We start from the raw sequence: 17444 nt of genomic DNA on the forward strand, positions 1-17444 counted from the left end.
GTATATTTATACAATGGAATACTAGTCAGCCAAAAAAACCGACAACATAACGCCATTTGCTGCAACATGGATGTTCCTGGAGAATATCATTCTAAATGAAGTATGCCAGAAAGAGAAAGAAAATACCATATCAGATTGCTCATATGTGGAATCTTAAAAAAAAAAAAAAAAAAGAGAACATAAATACAAAACAGAAACAGACTCATAGACATAGAATACAAACTTGTGGTTGTCAAGGGGGCGGGGGGGTGGGAAGGGACAGACTGGGATTTCAAAAGTTGTAGATACTGACAGGCATGTGCAGAATAGATAAATAAGATTATACTGTATAGCACAGGGAAATATATACAAGATCTTGTAGCTCACAGTGAAAAAATGTGATAATGAATATATGTATGTTTGTGTGTAACTGAACAATTGTGTTCTACACTGGAATTTGACAACATTGTAAAATGACTATAACTCAATAAAGTATGTTATTAAAAAGTAGACTTTGGACTTCAGATTTTAGAGTTGATGCTGGAATGAGTTAAAACTGGAGGATGCTGGGGTGGAATTAATGTATTTCACATGTGAGAATGACATGATTTGGGGGAAACAAGGGACAGAATGTTATGGACTGAAAGTTTCTCCCCCAAATTCATATGTTGACTGTGATGGTATTTGGAGATGGGGCATTTGGGAGATAATTAGGTATAGAAGAGGTCTCGAGGATGGAGTTTCCATGATGGGATTGGTGTTCTTATAAAAAGAGAGAGGGACATGAGGGCTTGCTCACTCCCTACCACGTGAGGACACAGGGAGAAGGCAGCCATCTGCAAGCCAGGAAGTGCGCCCTCCCTGGGAACTGAGTCTGCTGGTGCCTTGAGCTTGGACCTCCCAGCCTCCAGAGCTGTGGAAATAAATGCCTGCTGCTTAAGCCACCCCAGTCTATGGTACTTTGTTATAGGAGCCTGAGCTAAGATAATACTTGAATGTGTACTTCCTAAGAATAAGAAAATAGTCTTATGTAACCAAAATATAGTTAACTTCATGCTTTTACATACGTTAATCTGGCTGCATTGCAGTTTTGTTCACTGACCCAAAACTGTCTTTTATGGCATACTTTTTTCTTCCAGTACAAGGTCCAGTTCAGGATCAGGTGTTGCATCTAATTGCTATGCCTCTTTAGTTGCCTTTCACCTAGAATAGTTCCATAGCCTTTGTCTTTTAAGACATTGACATTTTTGAAGAATAAAGTCCTTTAAATTTCTTTTTTTAATTTAGGGTTTATCTGATGCTTTCTCCGTATTAAATTCAGTTTCTGCATTCCTGGCTGGAAAACGACACAAATGATGTTGAGCCCTGCTAAAAGCATCACATCTGGAGGCATCCAGTGTCCCTCTGCCCCTCAGCTGATTTTAATTTTGATCACATGGATACGGTGCTGTCTGATTTGGCCACTGTGTAATTACGTTTTCCCTTGCACTCTACGAGTGAATACTTTAGTACTGTGCTATTCTGCTCCTCTCATCAAAATTTCTTCCTTTGACATTCATTGATCACTCTTGCCTGAACCCATCTTTATTATGACAGTTGCAAAATGACAGTCTTTTAACTCTAGCTCCTTCTCGACGTCATCCAGTTGGCACTCAGAATTCTACTATAAGCAAGAAACCTCCCTTCTCTTCCTCCATTTATTTCCTCCCTCCCTTTCTTCCCCTCTTCCTTCCTTTCTGTATTTGTTTTTGGTAAGAACTTACAGATTTCTATTTTTTCAATGACTTACAGTTCATTACTGTTCTCCATTACTTTGGGTTCACTTTGTCCCAGATTTGGCTAGTGGGAGTTTCTTCCAGCTGGCTTTTGTGTCCCCGTGACATGCATGCCCTCATCATTTAAAAAAAATACTTCTATACTTTCTGGCATAACAGATGTTCCAGTTCATTTTGTACCTATCCTGTTGGGTTTTTAATATTTCAGCCTTATTAATTTTATTCTGAACGTGCTTGCAAAGTGTTCTAGGTCAGAGATGATTTCTTATTTAAATACCTTACAGTAAATAATAAATGCATTAGTTTCTTTCTGCCCAGATTCTTAGTCCTCGGGCAGTGCAGTAAGAGCCAGGCCAGCTATCTTACATGAGGAGCCAGTTACCCCGTAAGCAAGGGACAAAAAAATGAGGGATTTTTTCCTCCGTGCTTATAAAAGGCAGGAGGTAGCTGTCCTCTTCCCCTCCTCAAAGAGTCCCTTTCTTACCTCAGGCCTTTGGAATATAAACAAACTTCCCTAGAGATGTTTCTAAGTTTCTGGGCCTCTTTGCTCCTGCTCCAATCTTCCTGGTCTCTTAGAATACCTCTACATTAACCTAGAGAGAGAATCTGAGCTATAACCATTTATCTTCTTGGGGAGATAAGTGTAGTTTTATTATGTTTTGAATCAGAACAGAGCAATTAACTAGACAAATAGCTACAGATTTTATTCTCATGGTTTATGAAGAGACTCGGGAGTCTAGGGCTTTTTGCAGGGGCACTGACAGGTGCAGGGGATTTTCATTTACTCATACTATCGTACACTGGCTCTGGGATATGCTATTCTTCTCCAGGGAATCCCGGTTCCTTTAAGTAAAAGACGGTATTAGAAACCAAGATCTGGGCACTAAGTGTGTTCATGCCTACCAACGTGTCTTTGCTTCTTGGCCCTTTCAGCAGGCAGAGCTAGGAACTACATGCATGTACACACACAGTGCACATACACACGTATTCATTTACATATGCCCGCACCTGTGTGTGTGTGTACACATCTACATGGCCATGTATGTACATGCGAACGTACCTGTTTTAGAAATAGTAGACTCAGTACCTCAGCCTATCCACAGAAAGGCATTCCTTGCCTGCCCTCTTCTGCATTTGTATCCCCCCTTCTTTCCCAGTGAGAATCCTGCTTCTAAAAACAGCAGCAATTGATTTATTTGCTCAGATCTATAATCTATCTGAAATAATTTGAAAATTGCTTTGCATATCTACATAAAACAAACCTGTTCAAAAGAGTCCAGGATTTGCTTTGCGGTTCTCCTCCACACCCTGCTCCAGACTGAGGTTGTGTGGCCAAATAGTGTGCGCTCAGGTTACCTCAGCAGGACTCAGAGAGAGTCCTGTTTCTCTTCCTTGCGATTATGAACTCCTTTGAAATTCAGCTATATTTATTTTGTTTCAGTTTTAGGTTTTTCTTTTCCTCCCTTAAAAAACAATGCAGAATTTTAACATGCTTCCAAAATTCAAAACTTTCCAAAAAGCTATATTCAAAGAAATGCTACTCCCTCCTGAGTTCCTTCCACCCTGTTTCATCGCCACCCTTTGTAGGGAACCAATTGTACTGTTTTGTGATTTCTCCTCTGTTTCTGTGTGTAGATACGTTTTCTTAATTTCCCTTATTCCTTACAAAAAGGCAGTGACTATATGTGCACTTTTACACTCTTCTTTGTCCCAGTACCTTCTGGAAATCCCTCTGTATCAGTTCACAGAAATCTTCCTCATTCTTTCTTGCAGCTGCATAATATTCTTTCGTGGGTAAGTTTCATAGCTTCTTCTAGCAATCTCTTCTGATTGAACACTGAAGTACTTCCCAACGTTTACTTCCTCTAATACTTAACAGTTCTTCTGATGACTTTTCCTGTGATGACAGGTAGAATTGGATGCTCTGATTTGCGGTTTGTGGTGGGTTTCAATTTGTGGTGGGTTTCAATTTGTGGTGCCCTTCTCTCTGTTACAGCACCTCCCTGTCCAGGCCCTGTTTCCAAGCTCAGGCCTTCCCTTAAGGCCCAGGGCCTCCACATCATTTTTCGTCACTACTCAAGACCCTGAACACCCCTTTGTCTTCCCATAGCACTAACTGGCTTTGCACCTGTGGCAAATCTGCAAATCCGGCAGCCAGAACACGCACTTTATTTTATTATCACTTAACATTTTTGAACGGAGATTGCTTAGTAAAGTGGGAGAAGGTCAGACAGACCTTGATTTGCATCTGAGCTCCATCCCTTCTCAGCCGTGTGATCTTGGGCCAGTTATACAACTTCTTAGAGCTTCCTTTTCAAGTCCTGTTTGGATCTTGGAAACATTGTGAGGAATAAATGGGAAGACGACATTGAACTGGATTGTTGTGTGAGTTTTACAAAACCACTAAAGCTAGTTAAGACATATCAATATCTACACACACACACACACACACACACACACACACACAGGGTATGTGAATTTACTGGGCTGCCATAACAAAACACCATAGGTGGGGTGGCTGGAACAAGAGGCTAGAAGTACTAGATCAAGATGCCATCAGGGTGTTTCTGAAGGGCTTTCTTCCTGGCTTGCGAATGCCGCCTTCTATGCCTTCACATGGTCTGCCTTTCCTCTGAGTCATGGGGTGGGGGGTAGAAAAAGAGAGATGTCTGCTGACTTATCGTTTTCTTTTAAAGGCTTAGATTAGGGACCCCATCCTCGTGATCTCATTTAACCTTAATTAGCTCCCCAAAGGCTGTATCTCCAATATAGTTACACCAGGGGTTAGGGCTTTAACATATGAATTTTGGGGAGGACATAATTCAGTCCATAACAGAGGGGAAGAAAGATTTGGGAAGAAAAAAGACCCAACATATTTACAGTGGGAATATCTGAAAAAGGCAATTATCATTGTTTTCTTATGTATGTAGATAGGTAGATGTGAGGGTGAGTGTGTGTGTGTGTGTGCACACACTTTTTTTTTTTTTGAAGAATTGGACTCACTTTTATTTTATTTTTTTGGTGGGGGTTGGCAGGTAATTAGGTTTATTCATTTATTTGTTTTAGACGAGGTACTGGGGATTGAACCCAGGACCTCATGCATGCTGAGCATGCACTCTACCACTTGAGCTACACCCTCCCCCCGCACATTCTTTTTATTTCTAACTTTATGTAGTGACTATTTCTTGCCTTATGACTGGAAAGGTTACTTTAAACCGGTTCTAAAACAGCAACAATCCATCTCCCCAGTGTAGTTTTTTTCCTGGCAGGTGCTCCTTGGGGCTCCATTGCTCTGGCAGTGACTTACTTTCCTCATCATGAGGCCCCCCTGATCCCTGAACTCAGGTCAGACTCTGCATGTGTGTTAGTACAGGGGCATTTGAGAAGAGCTTTGTTCTCTCCTAAGTCCCTTTTGCTGCCATTAGAAAAGTGACAGACTGAGACGTTATCCAGAAATGGCCAGTCACCCGGGCAGGGCAGGGCCTTACAGGATGCTAATGCCCTGTAACTAAAGCACCTGGGGCCTGCAGAGGGCAAGTGATCCCCCCTGAGACCACGGAGTGAGTTAGACACAAAGCAGTCTCCTAATTCCCTGAGCAGTTTTGAGGCTTTATTTTATTTTTTTTTTGAGGAAATCTTTGAATCTCACGTAAGGACCGCCAGAATTAGTGTGGTAAGTTCAGAGCCACGTCCATAGTAAGGCTGATGGGTTCTTGCTGGTCTCTCCCCTTTCCCTCCACCAGATCCCAGCCCTGGCCGCTCTTTTCCTTCTCCGTGGATGAAACTAGCACTTATCTTCACCTCGTCTCAATTTCATGGATTACTTTTTCATTTGCCTCAAGTAGCTCAAGGGGATGACCATTTCCCCGTTGTGTACGGTGAGAACTGAGGTCAGCCTCGCTCCTGAGAGTGTGCTGGCTTACTCAGATGTTGTGTGGTTTGTGAATGCAGCCTGGTGGGAACAGAAGGAACACTGGTCAGGGCCAATCTCTGGCGTCTGGTCCTGGATCTGCCTCAAACTCACCCTGAAGCCTCAGACAAGTCTCTTCTGCTCTCTGGACTCCAGTTTACCCATCTGAAAATCATGGCTTTGGATCCAGTCCCTTGAGGATTTTCCAGTGCAAGATACTACAAACTTAGACAGGAAGCAAAATTCTCATGACACCTCCATACCCCTCATCAAATGCTTTCTTTGGCATCTTCTGCCCCGTGGCCTACCGACCCTCTTTGTGTGAGGCAGTGCAGTGCGTAGACTAGAAGTGTGGGCTCCAGACCCAGACAGAAGGGTTTCAATTCAGACTTCCCTACTTACTAGCTCTATGGTTTGGGCAAGCTACTTAGCATCTCTGAGTCTATCGCCTAATTTATAAAATGAGTATATTAATAATTACCACCTAAGGCTGTTGTGAAGATGAACTAAGATGATATATGAAAGTCCCTAGCTTGGAGTAGACATCATTAAAGGGCGTCTGTTGTTACCACTGTTGTCATCCTTTGTCGTAAAGGAGAAAACTTTGCATCTCTCTTGGGATTTCTGAGGACAGTAAAGCCATAGATCCTGGGAAAGTCTCAGGGTACCAGAAGTGCCGCCCCCAGTCTCCTGCTTTGTTTACTAAGAAAATTGCCAGAAAGGGGCAGTGGCAGGAGACATTTTAAAAATCCCAGTTATTTCTAATCCTCATGAGTACGGCTAAATCACTTGGCATCAGTACTCTGATTAGAAAGAGCATAGCTCAAGAAAAGACATGCTTTCAATATACCAGCAGTCTTTTGGGGGTGAAATGGGATGGGGACAGGGAGTGAGCTTGTAAAGATCAGTCTTGGAAGTCCTGCTGCCCCCTCGGCCTCCCTGGCACCCGCACAACCATGTCTGTCTTGCGAAGCCCCCTCTGCCAGGATGCTTGCTTTGCCTTTGAGCTCCAGCACTGAATGCCTGTGCTGTGAGTTACAGTGTTCCCAATGGGAAGAGAATTGCACTTAACATTGGCAAATGTGGGTTCCATTCCTAGTTCCTATGGCCTCTCCTCTGTGGGACTCGAGGCTGGTTGCCTCATCCTTGAACTTCAGATCCCTACTCCAGCCCCACAGGCACATGCCAGCTGCTTTCCTTTCAGTGCTCTCATTTTAGGAAATGGCCTGAAGCCCAGGAGTCACCTTGGCCCCTTTTCCCTTCACTTTCAGTGTCCAGTTAGTCTGCAAGCCTACAGCTGATAATCGCAACATTTTCTTCATTCCATCATTTCTACTTAGGCTACAACGGCAGCTTCTGTCTGATCGCCTTTTCTCTAAAAACGCTAGCCCAGGACACTGGTCTGTTTAGATCCTTCTCCCAAGCCTTCCCTGGCCCCGTGGCCTACTGAGAAAACCCTAAGCTCCTTGATTTGGCCCCTGCCTACACTTCTCTGACCCCTTCCGGCTCTTCCTTTGTATCTGAGCCACACTGGACAACCTGCAATTTCCCAAATAAGCCACTCACTGTAAAAATTAGAATTGGGCTTGGCTGCAAGTGACAGAAAGGCACTGCCCACCTCTCAACAGTAGCTTAACAAAATAAAAATGCATTTCTCATGTAAAGAATTCCAGAGCTGGGATGGTGTTCCAGAGAGTCAGGAACCCGGGCTTCTACCGCCTTGAGCACCTGCCATGAATACCATATGGCTTCCACTTCATGGTCCTAGACGGCTGCTCAAGCTTCAGCTGTCACATCCACTTTTTGCCAGGGGGACGAACACGGAAGGGCATGACCCCACCTCTGAGAACAGGTCCTAGAAGTCACACTTGCCAGCGTTTTGTCACATCGCCATTCTTAGCTGTAAGAGAGGCTGGGAAAGTTTTATTTCAGATAGTCTGTATTTTAGATAGCTGTGTGCTGAGGAAAACATCAAGTGTTTGTTACCAAGGGAAAAAGAAAGAAGGGCTATTGGGCGTCACCTAGCAGCCTCTGCCATCTGCTCTCACAGCTGGGGGTCTGGTGGTTTCTTCTGTCCAGGTCCTCTTCCCTCTCCCCCGCACTCCCCTGGCTTGGCCTGTTCTTGCCAGTTAACACTCACTCGCCTCATGGCCATCCTCACTCTGACACCCTGTGACTGCCTGTGGGCTCCACTGCACAAGCTCTGGCCACAGTGGGCCCACTACCAGTATTTCTTGTCTCCAAGATACACCAAGGAAATGAGATCATGGTCTTTAGGCTCCCAGGGCCTTCCTACATCTGAGGGGAGGGACGGGAATGGGGTACCTGAATGACCCTGGGGGATCGTGGCAAACTGCTGTTCTTGGTTGTAGCCAGACCACCCATCTTCCCACAGTCATTCTTCAGATACTGTGGGACACTGATTAGGTCTCAGGGGAAGGGTTCTTGCTTTCAATTTCAGTCAATTCTCAATTTGATTTCTGTCATTTTTTCTTCCCAGTTTCCACCTGGCCAATATCATCCCTACCTGCTTTTTTTTCCCTCCCCTCTTTACTCTTCTTGTTCTTTATTGTTTAAATAACAGCTTTGTAATTCACACATCATTGAATTCACTATTTTAAGGGATACAATTCAGTGTTCTTTATGTTCACAGAGCTGTGCAACTATCACTACTATTTAATTTTAGAACATTTTCATCATCCCCAAAATAAACTCTACCCGTTAGCAGTACCTCTTTGTATCCCCTCTTCCTAGACCCTGGCAATCACTAATCTATTTTCTGTCTCTAGGGACTTGACTGTTCTGGGTATTTCATATAAATGGAATCATACAATATACCACATGCTTTTGAAGGTGAGACAGCTGATCTCACGTGATCAGCTTTGTCCCTTAAGAGGGACGTGGCCCCTTTCTCTTTCTCACTCATTCCTGTGCCCCAGGACAGCTCCTGTTAGAGAGGGCAGGGCACTGTTCTCTGCACTCGCAATGAGAGCACGAAGGCCTGTGGACATAACCCGACTTGCTCGCAGTCACCAGATAGGCGTGTGGCAAAGCCAAGAACTGAACCAGGTCTTTCTTTCACCTTCTGCTACCACACTTTTCTTATTTTCATAAGTAATTTAATGTTTCTGTGCATAGTTTCCCCCCAGTTCAGATTCTTTTAGGATAAATGCCAAAAAGTGAAATTGCTGAGTCAAAGGTATAAATATATTTAGGGCTGTTAACACATGTTGTAAAATTGATCCTGTAGGGCTGTCCTATGTCCTGAGTTTGATCACAGTCACATTTAGCCCAGGCCAGCCTGGGAGTGTGGGGAGGAGGGGGGCTGTGGCTGGTTCCCCAGCAGGGCACACATGAGCATCGCTCCAGCCAGGTGAGGTTCTTGTTAAAGGATGCATGTTTTTGCATGTGCCATGGCCCCTACACACAAGCCGACCATTTCATCCGGTGCTCAACCACAGGCACTGCCGTCTGCTCCAGTGCTGCAGAAACCATTGCCTGTGCGGGACCCTGAGATGCCCTCTGTCCGTCTCCATTGTGCTGTGTAATACCTATGTGCTAGACTTTATAGGTGATGGAAGGGCTTTCCAGAGATCATTTTGGTTACATGAGATTCTGACTTTAAACTTCACCCTCCAACCCCCATATGAGGTGTGAATGCAGGGCACTATATGCCGAGCCATTTTCACTGTACCTTCACCCTAGTAATCTCAAAGTCTGAGTGGAACCCTTTCAGTTCTATGGCTGATGGTCTGTAACAAAATGTCCTATCAGGTCCATACAGTTCCGGCCTGCATCTTTGCCTTTTTCTCACTGAAGTTAAGTGTTGGCACCAAAACTGTGAAGCCTCATGAGGCTCTGGGACCTCAGGTGGTACTTGTGATGTGTCAGGTGTTACTACACGCCAGCGTTCACATGTAAATGTCCAGGTGACAGCTTGTCTGTTTCTCCCTGCAGCTGGTCACCACAGAGGGGCACTTCCTCAAGGACAGTTTGTACAATGAAGGAATCCTAATTGTGTGGGACCCATCTGTTTACCATTCAGATATCCCAAAGGTAAGTGGGTGTCCACAGGAGATTGGGATTGAGTCATGTTTGTCTATAGATTTTGCTGAGGTCCTGGGTTTTTAAAGTCATGGCTGACCTGGGCCATCCCTGCAGGCTGGCTGTTTCCATTTTAGGCTCCCTTCCTCTGGACTAGCTTTCAGGACTCCTGTCCTGTACCAGTGCTCTCCATGCCCCGCCCTCCACTGCCAAGTATTTGTCTCCTAGTTAATCATGGTCTGTTTCAGGAGTAACAGTGGCTGGGTTTCCCACCATCTGGGGTGGGCTGTGTTCATGTAACAGTCATTCCTGACGAGCGTCAGCAGGATAGACAGTGGTTACTATTACTCCTGTACGGCGTGTTACCACACTCGCCCCACACTGCCAATTTCCAGAATGCTTCTCATTTTATTCATAGCAACAAAACGAAGTAGAGGCCTGGTTGTTCCCATTTTACAGATGGGGAAACTGGAATGTGAAGGGGGGTCACCTGTCCTTGGACTTGATTCACTAAGCAGAGGGCCCAGATCCGCGTCAGCTCTTCCAGGGAAAGGGACAGAGTCTCAGGCCTGCCGGGTTCTAGCTTCTCTGAAACGGCCCTCTCCCTGTTATACATGTCAGTTGGCCTCTCCCTCGTCTGGGCTGCAGTGACCACAGGAGTCTGGCTTTAGGGATGAGGGACAGAGAGCACTGTTCTTGGGACACTTAAGCTGGACACATCAATAGCTGACAGGCCCCGGTGGTCCCTCCTCTTGTGGCCTCCATTTCCAGTTTTGCAGTGATCTCACTTCAAACTGAAATGTGCTTGGGTTGGGATAAGGACTGTGAACCTGCAGATGTGGCAAACTGTGCCCAGTGATCACCTCTTTAAGAGAGGTGGGGACAGATGAGGCCCCAGGCCCCTCTCAGCTCTGACATCATTCCCAGATTCTATGATCCTGAAGTCTGAAGCTGTTCCAGGGTCACCATGCTCAAAATTCCCCTTGAGCACAGGCTCCATGCTGAGTCCCCTCTACTATCACGTGAGAGCCGAGATGTGGAGACGTCTGGAATCTGTTTTGATGAAGGGGCTGTGGCTCAGGATTCATCCTGGGTCCTTCCCCACCTCCCTCCAAGTCCTCAGACAGGGCTGACCACCCGGGGGCAGCAGGGGCACTGGGACATTGCTCTTCTTCAGAAGACTACTTCCTTCTTTTTCAGTGGTACAAGAATCCTGACTACAGTTTCTTTGATAACTTCAAGAGCTATCGTAAGCTGCACCCCGATCAGCCCTTTTATATCCTCAAGCCCCAGATGCCTTGGGAACTGTGGGACATCATTCAGGAGATCTCCCCGGAGGAGATTCAGCCAAATCCCCCATCCTCTGGGATGCTCGGTGAGTCCAGTCTGGGGAAAGACCTCTCATGCTTGTTTCTAGAAGAGATTAGCTTTCTTCTGGGGTCTCATTCATGTGTGTGTTTGTTCACCAGACAGTTGCTAGGTTTTTGCTGTGTTTGTACACTGAGGCAAGTTCCAGCTAAGACAGAGATCAGTATGACAGAATGTGTGTCCAGTGGGGGAGTGCAGTCAGGTGTCTGAGGCAACATTCAGTTTGTGCCAGGAGGGAGCGACCATCCCAGTGGACCAGGCCCAGGAGAGGGGCGGATCTGCCAGGTGGAGATGGAGTAAAGGGAAGCACAGACAAGAAGGGGCGGGAAAACAGGAGCAGGGCTGGGACTTGGCTGAGGCAGGTGAGGCGCTCGCCTCAGGTACAATTTAAGGGGGCGCCCAAAAATTCAGTAACAAAGAATATCTTAAAAAAATATCAAAATTGTAGATCAGGATAGGATCAGGAATAATGTCAGGCTGAGCTGTATTAGAATCTGAGGGAAAAGGAAGAATCAATATTTTATTCAGAATTTCAAAAATTTGCTCACCCTAGTGACCACCCGAGTCATGGCCCTGAGTAGAGAATGAGAGTGCTGGCCACGGGCTTTCTTCTGGGATTTTCTCCACACCTCCCAGCCCGTCTGCCCTTCCCTCCCTTGACTTGGAGTCTGGGTGGACCACAGACGCGTTCCATGAGGTTCTAGGCCCCGTAGGTGCTGGCCCACCGCAGTGGACCACTGTCCTGGCCAATGGCCCCGCCACTCACCTTCCCTCCCAGACTGCACACTCACTCCTGGCAGGCGCTGTGTTTGCCTCACCCCTGTGGGCCTGGCACGGGGCAGCCCTGAGGTAGGTGTTCCCTGAATAAATGAACAAATGAACGCATAATATCGGGCACTCCTGACAGGAAGAGGTGAGGGCTCTTTCTCAGTTTTCTTCAGCTTCTGGATGGGTGCGTTCGGGCTCTCCCTGGAGTCCTTTCAAACAGAAGTCAATCGGAGACACCTGGGAACAAGTTCCTGTTGCCCTCCTGCCCTGCCTTTGCCCAGCTGTGTTCTCCGTGGCCAGTCTGCCCCTCTTGCCCGCCCCTCACGGCCAGAGCCCCTACTGGGCCCCACACCAGTGCTCTGGGAGGCTTATCTGAGCCCCCAGAGGGAGGCTCCCTTCCCTCACTTCTAGAAGCACTTCTGTTGTGCCTTCATCAGTTAGGTGCAGAGATGTCTTTTCTCCCTCTTTGGACCAGGGGCCACCAGAGGTAGGGTTTTTCCCATCTGATCCTTCTGGAACAAAGTTGCTAGCAGTTTACAATTTTGCTGTCAGTGAGAACAGTTCCCGAGCCATGGTCTTACTGCACCCTAACACTGGCCTCTGTAGTAGGAAGAGTGGGTAGATCACCCGCTTGGGGCAGGTGTCTCTGCCTCTTATTTGGTTTGGATCTCAGTGTTCTGCATCACCTGAGTGCAGCCCCAGGGCCCCCGTCTCCTGGCTGACCAAGCAGAGCCCATCCACACAGACCATGGCATGATCCTGTGCCAGCTGTCCCTCTTCCTGTGAGGGACAGCCAGTCTTCCCTCCCCACACTGCTTCTCCCAGTCCTAGTGTAAGAAACACCTTCTCCCAAAGAGCACCATCTAGGGGCTCGTCCAGGACGCACAAATGCTGGAGAGAAATACCTGCTTGGCGTGGCTCTCCTCTGCCGCCTCGTCCTCTCCCATGTGGCTCACCGACAGTGTTCAGGTCACTGGCTGACAGCGCAGCCCGTCAGTCCATGAGTGTTTAGGGAGGCCCCGCCATGCACTGGGCCCTGACCTGGGTGCTAAGTGTACGAGGGTGTGTGGGGCTCTGCACCTCGAGGAACAGCCTGCTGGACTGGTGACCAGAAGCACTCAGACTGGAATCACAGTCATAAATAGGAACTCCAGACAGACGTCTCCCCAGATTTGGGGTCATGAGCAGCTGAGCTCTCTGGGGTGGTCGTTGGGCGGGACTCACCTCTGCTCCCCTCCCTAGGCATCATCATCATGATGACGCTGTGTGACCAGGTGGATATTTATGAGTTCCTCCCCTCCAAGCGCAAGACCGACGTGTGCTACTACTACCAGAAGTTCTTCGACAGCGCCTGCACAATGGGCGCCTACCACCCGCTCCTCTTCGAGAAGAACATGGTGAAGCACCTCAACCAGGGCACAGACGAGGACATTTACCTGCTGGGGAAAGCCATACTGCCTGGCTTCCGGAGCATTCGCTGTGGAGCCTAAGCTCTCTGGCCAGGCTCCCTCATCCTTCTCCATCGGGCTTTTTACAGCTGGACTCTTGGCCACCGTGGCCTGGGGAAGACCGTGTTCCCAGATAATCACAGCCTGCACTCTAGGCCTTCTGGCAGGAGCTCTGGGGCTTCCAGATCCTAAGGGCAGGGACCCAGGCCCAGCCTGAACTTTTGCCACAGGAGTGTGTGAGCCCAGAGCTTGTCACCCCTCACATGCACACACATACTTGCCACTTCCTTCCAGACACGGTCTGCCCCTCTTCCCGTACAGGTAAAGGCAGGGTCCGCCTTTCCCACCAGGGCTGCTTTTCCCACCAGTATAATGGCATTCTCACAAACCAGGGCTCCGCAATGCTTGAAATCTGTGCCTAGACACTGATTTCATGTTGTAAAGAAACTCTCCCAAATTATGATTGTACCCAGTACAGGGTGCCTCTGTGGGGCAAGGATGCTGTACAGGGTCTAGGAAACAGGCTCAGTTGCTCCAGAACAAAGCTGCTCCCGGGGCCCATGCCCTGGGAGAGGCAGTGTTCCATCGCTCTGGCAGGTGTGGTGGCCCGTGGCCTGGGTCCATACAAGAGGAGATGAGACTATAGGAAGAAAGATCTGGTCTCCAGCCTCAAGTTGCTCCCAGCTCAGGTAGGATTCAGTGCTCGGTGAGCTGAGGGCTTCTAGGGTGGTGGGCTTGCTGTGTGTCTGCACGCAGGAGGGACCGCCCACTTCCTGTGTGGTGGGTCACAGAGGGCTTCACGGAGGGAGGAGGCTATGGAGTGGATTTTAGAAGAGGAAAACATGTCAATTAGATTTTATCTGAGTCATTTGAGATGTGTTTTCCTTTATGACCCATATTTATTCTCTAAGATCTGCCTGAATTTACAGGCTCAAGTGATTTTTTGAGGAAGCCCCCTACTCACGTCTGAGGCAGCAAGTGCAGCTTCACAGCAGGTGCCAGGCCAGCCAGGTGCCAAAACCCTGACTTCCCCAGGCTCGCCTGGCCTGACCCTTGCCTGCAAGCTACGTGTGTGCACCGCATCCATCTCTTCCTTTTTGACACCCACCCCCAAACCTCCTCCTAACTGCCATCTCGTTTTTCCCTTTAAAGTAGCCTCCCCATTCCCAAATCACTTTCAAGCCTTTTCCACTTTAAAATATTCTGACCCAATCTCTTTGACCTTCATGAGCCTTCTGTGAAAGGTCTCTCAGGGAGTGGGGATGTGGTCCCCTAGGACTTGAAGTCACTCTCAGAGGTCAGAACCTTGGGCACTCTGATACCCTGATTCTCACCAGGGTATCAGAGTGCCACACCCTCCACCCCTCCCGCGAGGGAGGGACTTCAGAGTCTCTGGGCAGGGGGCCTGCCAGCTGTAGTCTGTCCACACACTTCCTGGACCACTGTGCTAAGTCCCCTCCCCTGACGGGGACCCACACTGGACTGGAACAGGCTTCTGGACCCCTGAGGCTCGCCCCATGTGCTCAAGGGCCTTGAATGTTTGAGCTCCAAACCAGCCATTGTGGAGCTGGAGTCCTCTTTGGCTGCCAAACCACTGGCTTACACGGGCAGTAGAAAAAGCCGTGGAGTGAAGAGCCTTGGGTTTTCAAGGTGATGCTCCCCTATTACTAGCTCTGCTACCACATCTGTAAAATGGGTGGTGAGCCTGCCTCACAGGGCTGTCATGAGGATTGCATGAAACACCCGGCACATTGCTGGTGCCCAGTACATGCTGGATCCTCCCTTCTTTTATTAGGGACCTGCTCTGTGCTCACATCTGGGCAGCACCCTGCTTCAAAGGAGGCCAGAGATGAGGCCCTTTCCTCAGGGAATTAACTGACCTAGTGGGAGACAACAACTACCCTGCTTGGAACACCCAGGAAACCAAGGCAGTGGAGGGTGCACAACGTGCCCGTCCTGCTCCCTGCCTGCAGCCCAGGCCTGATCTGCTTGGGGATGGGCAGGGCATAGGGCTACAGGTGGCCTCATCTCTGGGCCCACGGATTCCTGGCAGTCTTTGAGTCATGAGCACTGAGTGCAGAGGAAGGTGGCATTCCATCATCAGGAGAGAGATGTTGGTGTGCCCACTGAGACTACACTGGGTAGATGCTAGCTTTTAATTATTATTAAGATAAGGGATCAAATTAATTTAAGTGTGATTCTGAGGGCTATAGGACTTTTTAATTCTGTGCTTTATATAGAAGCTGGTAAAATACAAATAAGATGTGGACATTATTGTTAGACTGGTTAGATGCTAAATACTGTGATAGATAATTTTAAAATTGTGAGTGAGTTCTGCAGGAAAGCCCCTGTCTCTAAGGGGTTCTGTCTCCTTCAGTATCCATCTCTTCATCTTGTATCATGAGGCCCTCAAATCCTTCCACCAATTAAATAAGCTATTGATACTGGTTTGGGGTTGAAACGTCAATCTCAGAAACATGCCTAAGTGAATTCTGAATGACCCAAAGATTATGTAAAATTTTAAAATAAATGTTTTTTTAAAAAGCTTGTCCCTCTTTCCTTACTTGCTAAGGGAACGACTTCTCATTGTTAATTCTTGTCTCCAAAGAGGGCACAGCTGGAATCCTGAATCCCCAAATCCTCCCCCACCAGCTCCTCTGGCCCTCGCCTCTTCTCAGTTCTGCAGGAGGAGGAATGCTTACTTACCATGGCAGGACAGCATCTTTGAGATAGCGACAGCTTACTGACTCTTCTTCCTTTTGCTCAGATTCAAGTAACTAACCTGTTGTTCATCCAACACCTCTGGGAAGGGCTGCAGTAGGGCAGAAAGCAGAATGAAAGGAAGGTCTTCACCTTGGTTTCCAAAAGCCTAAAACCCTTAAAGGAATGATGTCAAGTCAATGATGTCCCCCTGGAATAGCCAAACTGTTTAGATACAAAACCTGAAGGGGAGCAGGAGTAAGGGGGAGAAAAACTAATTCCTCTTTCCTATGAACTGCCCCTGCTATGGGTTGACTATGTCCGCCTAAAATTCAACGAAGGATGTGACCTTTGGACATAGGGTCACTGCAGAAGTAACTGGTTAATATGAGGTCCTGCTGGAGCAAGGTGGGCCCCTAATCCAACATGACTGGTGTGCTTATAAAAAGGGGGAAATTTGGAGGTAGGCATGCACACAGGAGAATGCCAAGTGAAGACAGAAGCAGAGATCGGGGGGATTCTTGTACAAACCAAAGATGGCCAGTGAACCCCCAGAAACTAAGGGAGAGACGTGGAAGATTTTCCTTCACAGCTCTCAGAAGGAACCAACCCTGCTGACACCTTGATCTTGGACTTCTAGCCTCCTGGACCGTGACAACAAATTTCTGCTGTTGAAACCACCCAGTTTGTGGTACTTTGTTATGGCAGCTCTAGTAAATAAAAGTACCCCCCCACCCCTGCTTGTAACTCCCCAACTACAACAGAGTCCCCTGGACGGGCTGGAAAGGACAGTGAGAGGAACATGGCTGTCTCAGGGCCTAGAGGGAGGGCTCTGGGCCCTGTCCCCAGCCACAGCTCTTGGAAGGACCAGCAAATCCTTGGAGAGTGAGGCTGAACAGGGCCCAGGCAGATGGGATGTTAGGCAGCCTTGAAGAGATCCCATGCCTGGAGAGGCAGAGAAGCAGCTGAGTGAACGCCCCTTCCTGATGAGATGGTGAATGTGGGACCCCTGAGCAGTGCTGAGAGGCCAGATAACACGGACGACTATACTCCCTGACCCCTACACCTAATGCCTTACGGTTGCAAGTTCCCTGGAACTCAGATGTACCAAGTTAGGTTTCTGCCTGAATCTTAAGAGAATGGGGGCTTAAAATAGGAATGACAGAAAAATAGATTTCAATTAGTTTGGAAACAGACTTGTGCTTGCCAAATTTCCAGTGGCCTTAAGTCTCTGTAGGCCCTGGTGAGCTGGGCCTTGGGGTGGCACTGGGCTTCTCTGGTCAGGCCTGGAGGGGAGCTTCTGCAACCTCCCCAGGCTGTCTTGCCCCAGGTTCCTAGCGTGCTACCAGGTATGACAGGGGTGAGGGAGGAAAAATGAGACCCTGGCTCCTCTTGACCACACCAGCCACTCAGAGAAGACATAAGCCACAAAGACGAAGGACAATAGAGAGA

At 47.9% G+C, this 17444-nt stretch overlaps 1 protein-coding gene and 1 long non-coding RNA gene across 2 annotated transcripts in view; one reads left to right on the forward strand and one right to left on the reverse strand.

Moving 5' to 3' along the window:
* Nucleotides 1–15836, forward strand: part of ST6GAL1 (ST6 beta-galactoside alpha-2,6-sialyltransferase 1) — a 116172-nt gene extending 100336 nt beyond the window's left edge. The window contains exons 7-9 of the mRNA XM_031452897.2: nt 9622–9720; nt 10909–11083; nt 13087–15836. Of these exons, the coding sequence (XP_031308757.1) occupies nt 9622–9720; nt 10909–11083; nt 13087–13334 (522 nt within the window). The 3' untranslated portion in view covers nt 13335–15836. The remainder of the gene's footprint in view (nt 1–9621; nt 9721–10908; nt 11084–13086) is intronic.
* Nucleotides 13388–17444, reverse strand: part of LOC105085841 (uncharacterized) — a 39117-nt gene continuing 35060 nt past the window's right edge. The window contains exons 3-4 of the long non-coding RNA XR_836866.3: nt 15999–16104; nt 13388–14105 (exon numbers count right to left, since the gene is read on the reverse strand). This is a non-coding gene — a long non-coding RNA (uncharacterized LOC105085841). The remainder of the gene's footprint in view (nt 14106–15998; nt 16105–17444) is intronic.

Source organism: Camelus dromedarius, chromosome 2, assembly GCF_036321535.1.
Source record: "Camelus dromedarius isolate mCamDro1 chromosome 2, mCamDro1.pat, whole genome shotgun sequence".
NCBI classification, from domain to species: domain Eukaryota; kingdom Metazoa; phylum Chordata; class Mammalia; order Artiodactyla; family Camelidae; genus Camelus; species Camelus dromedarius.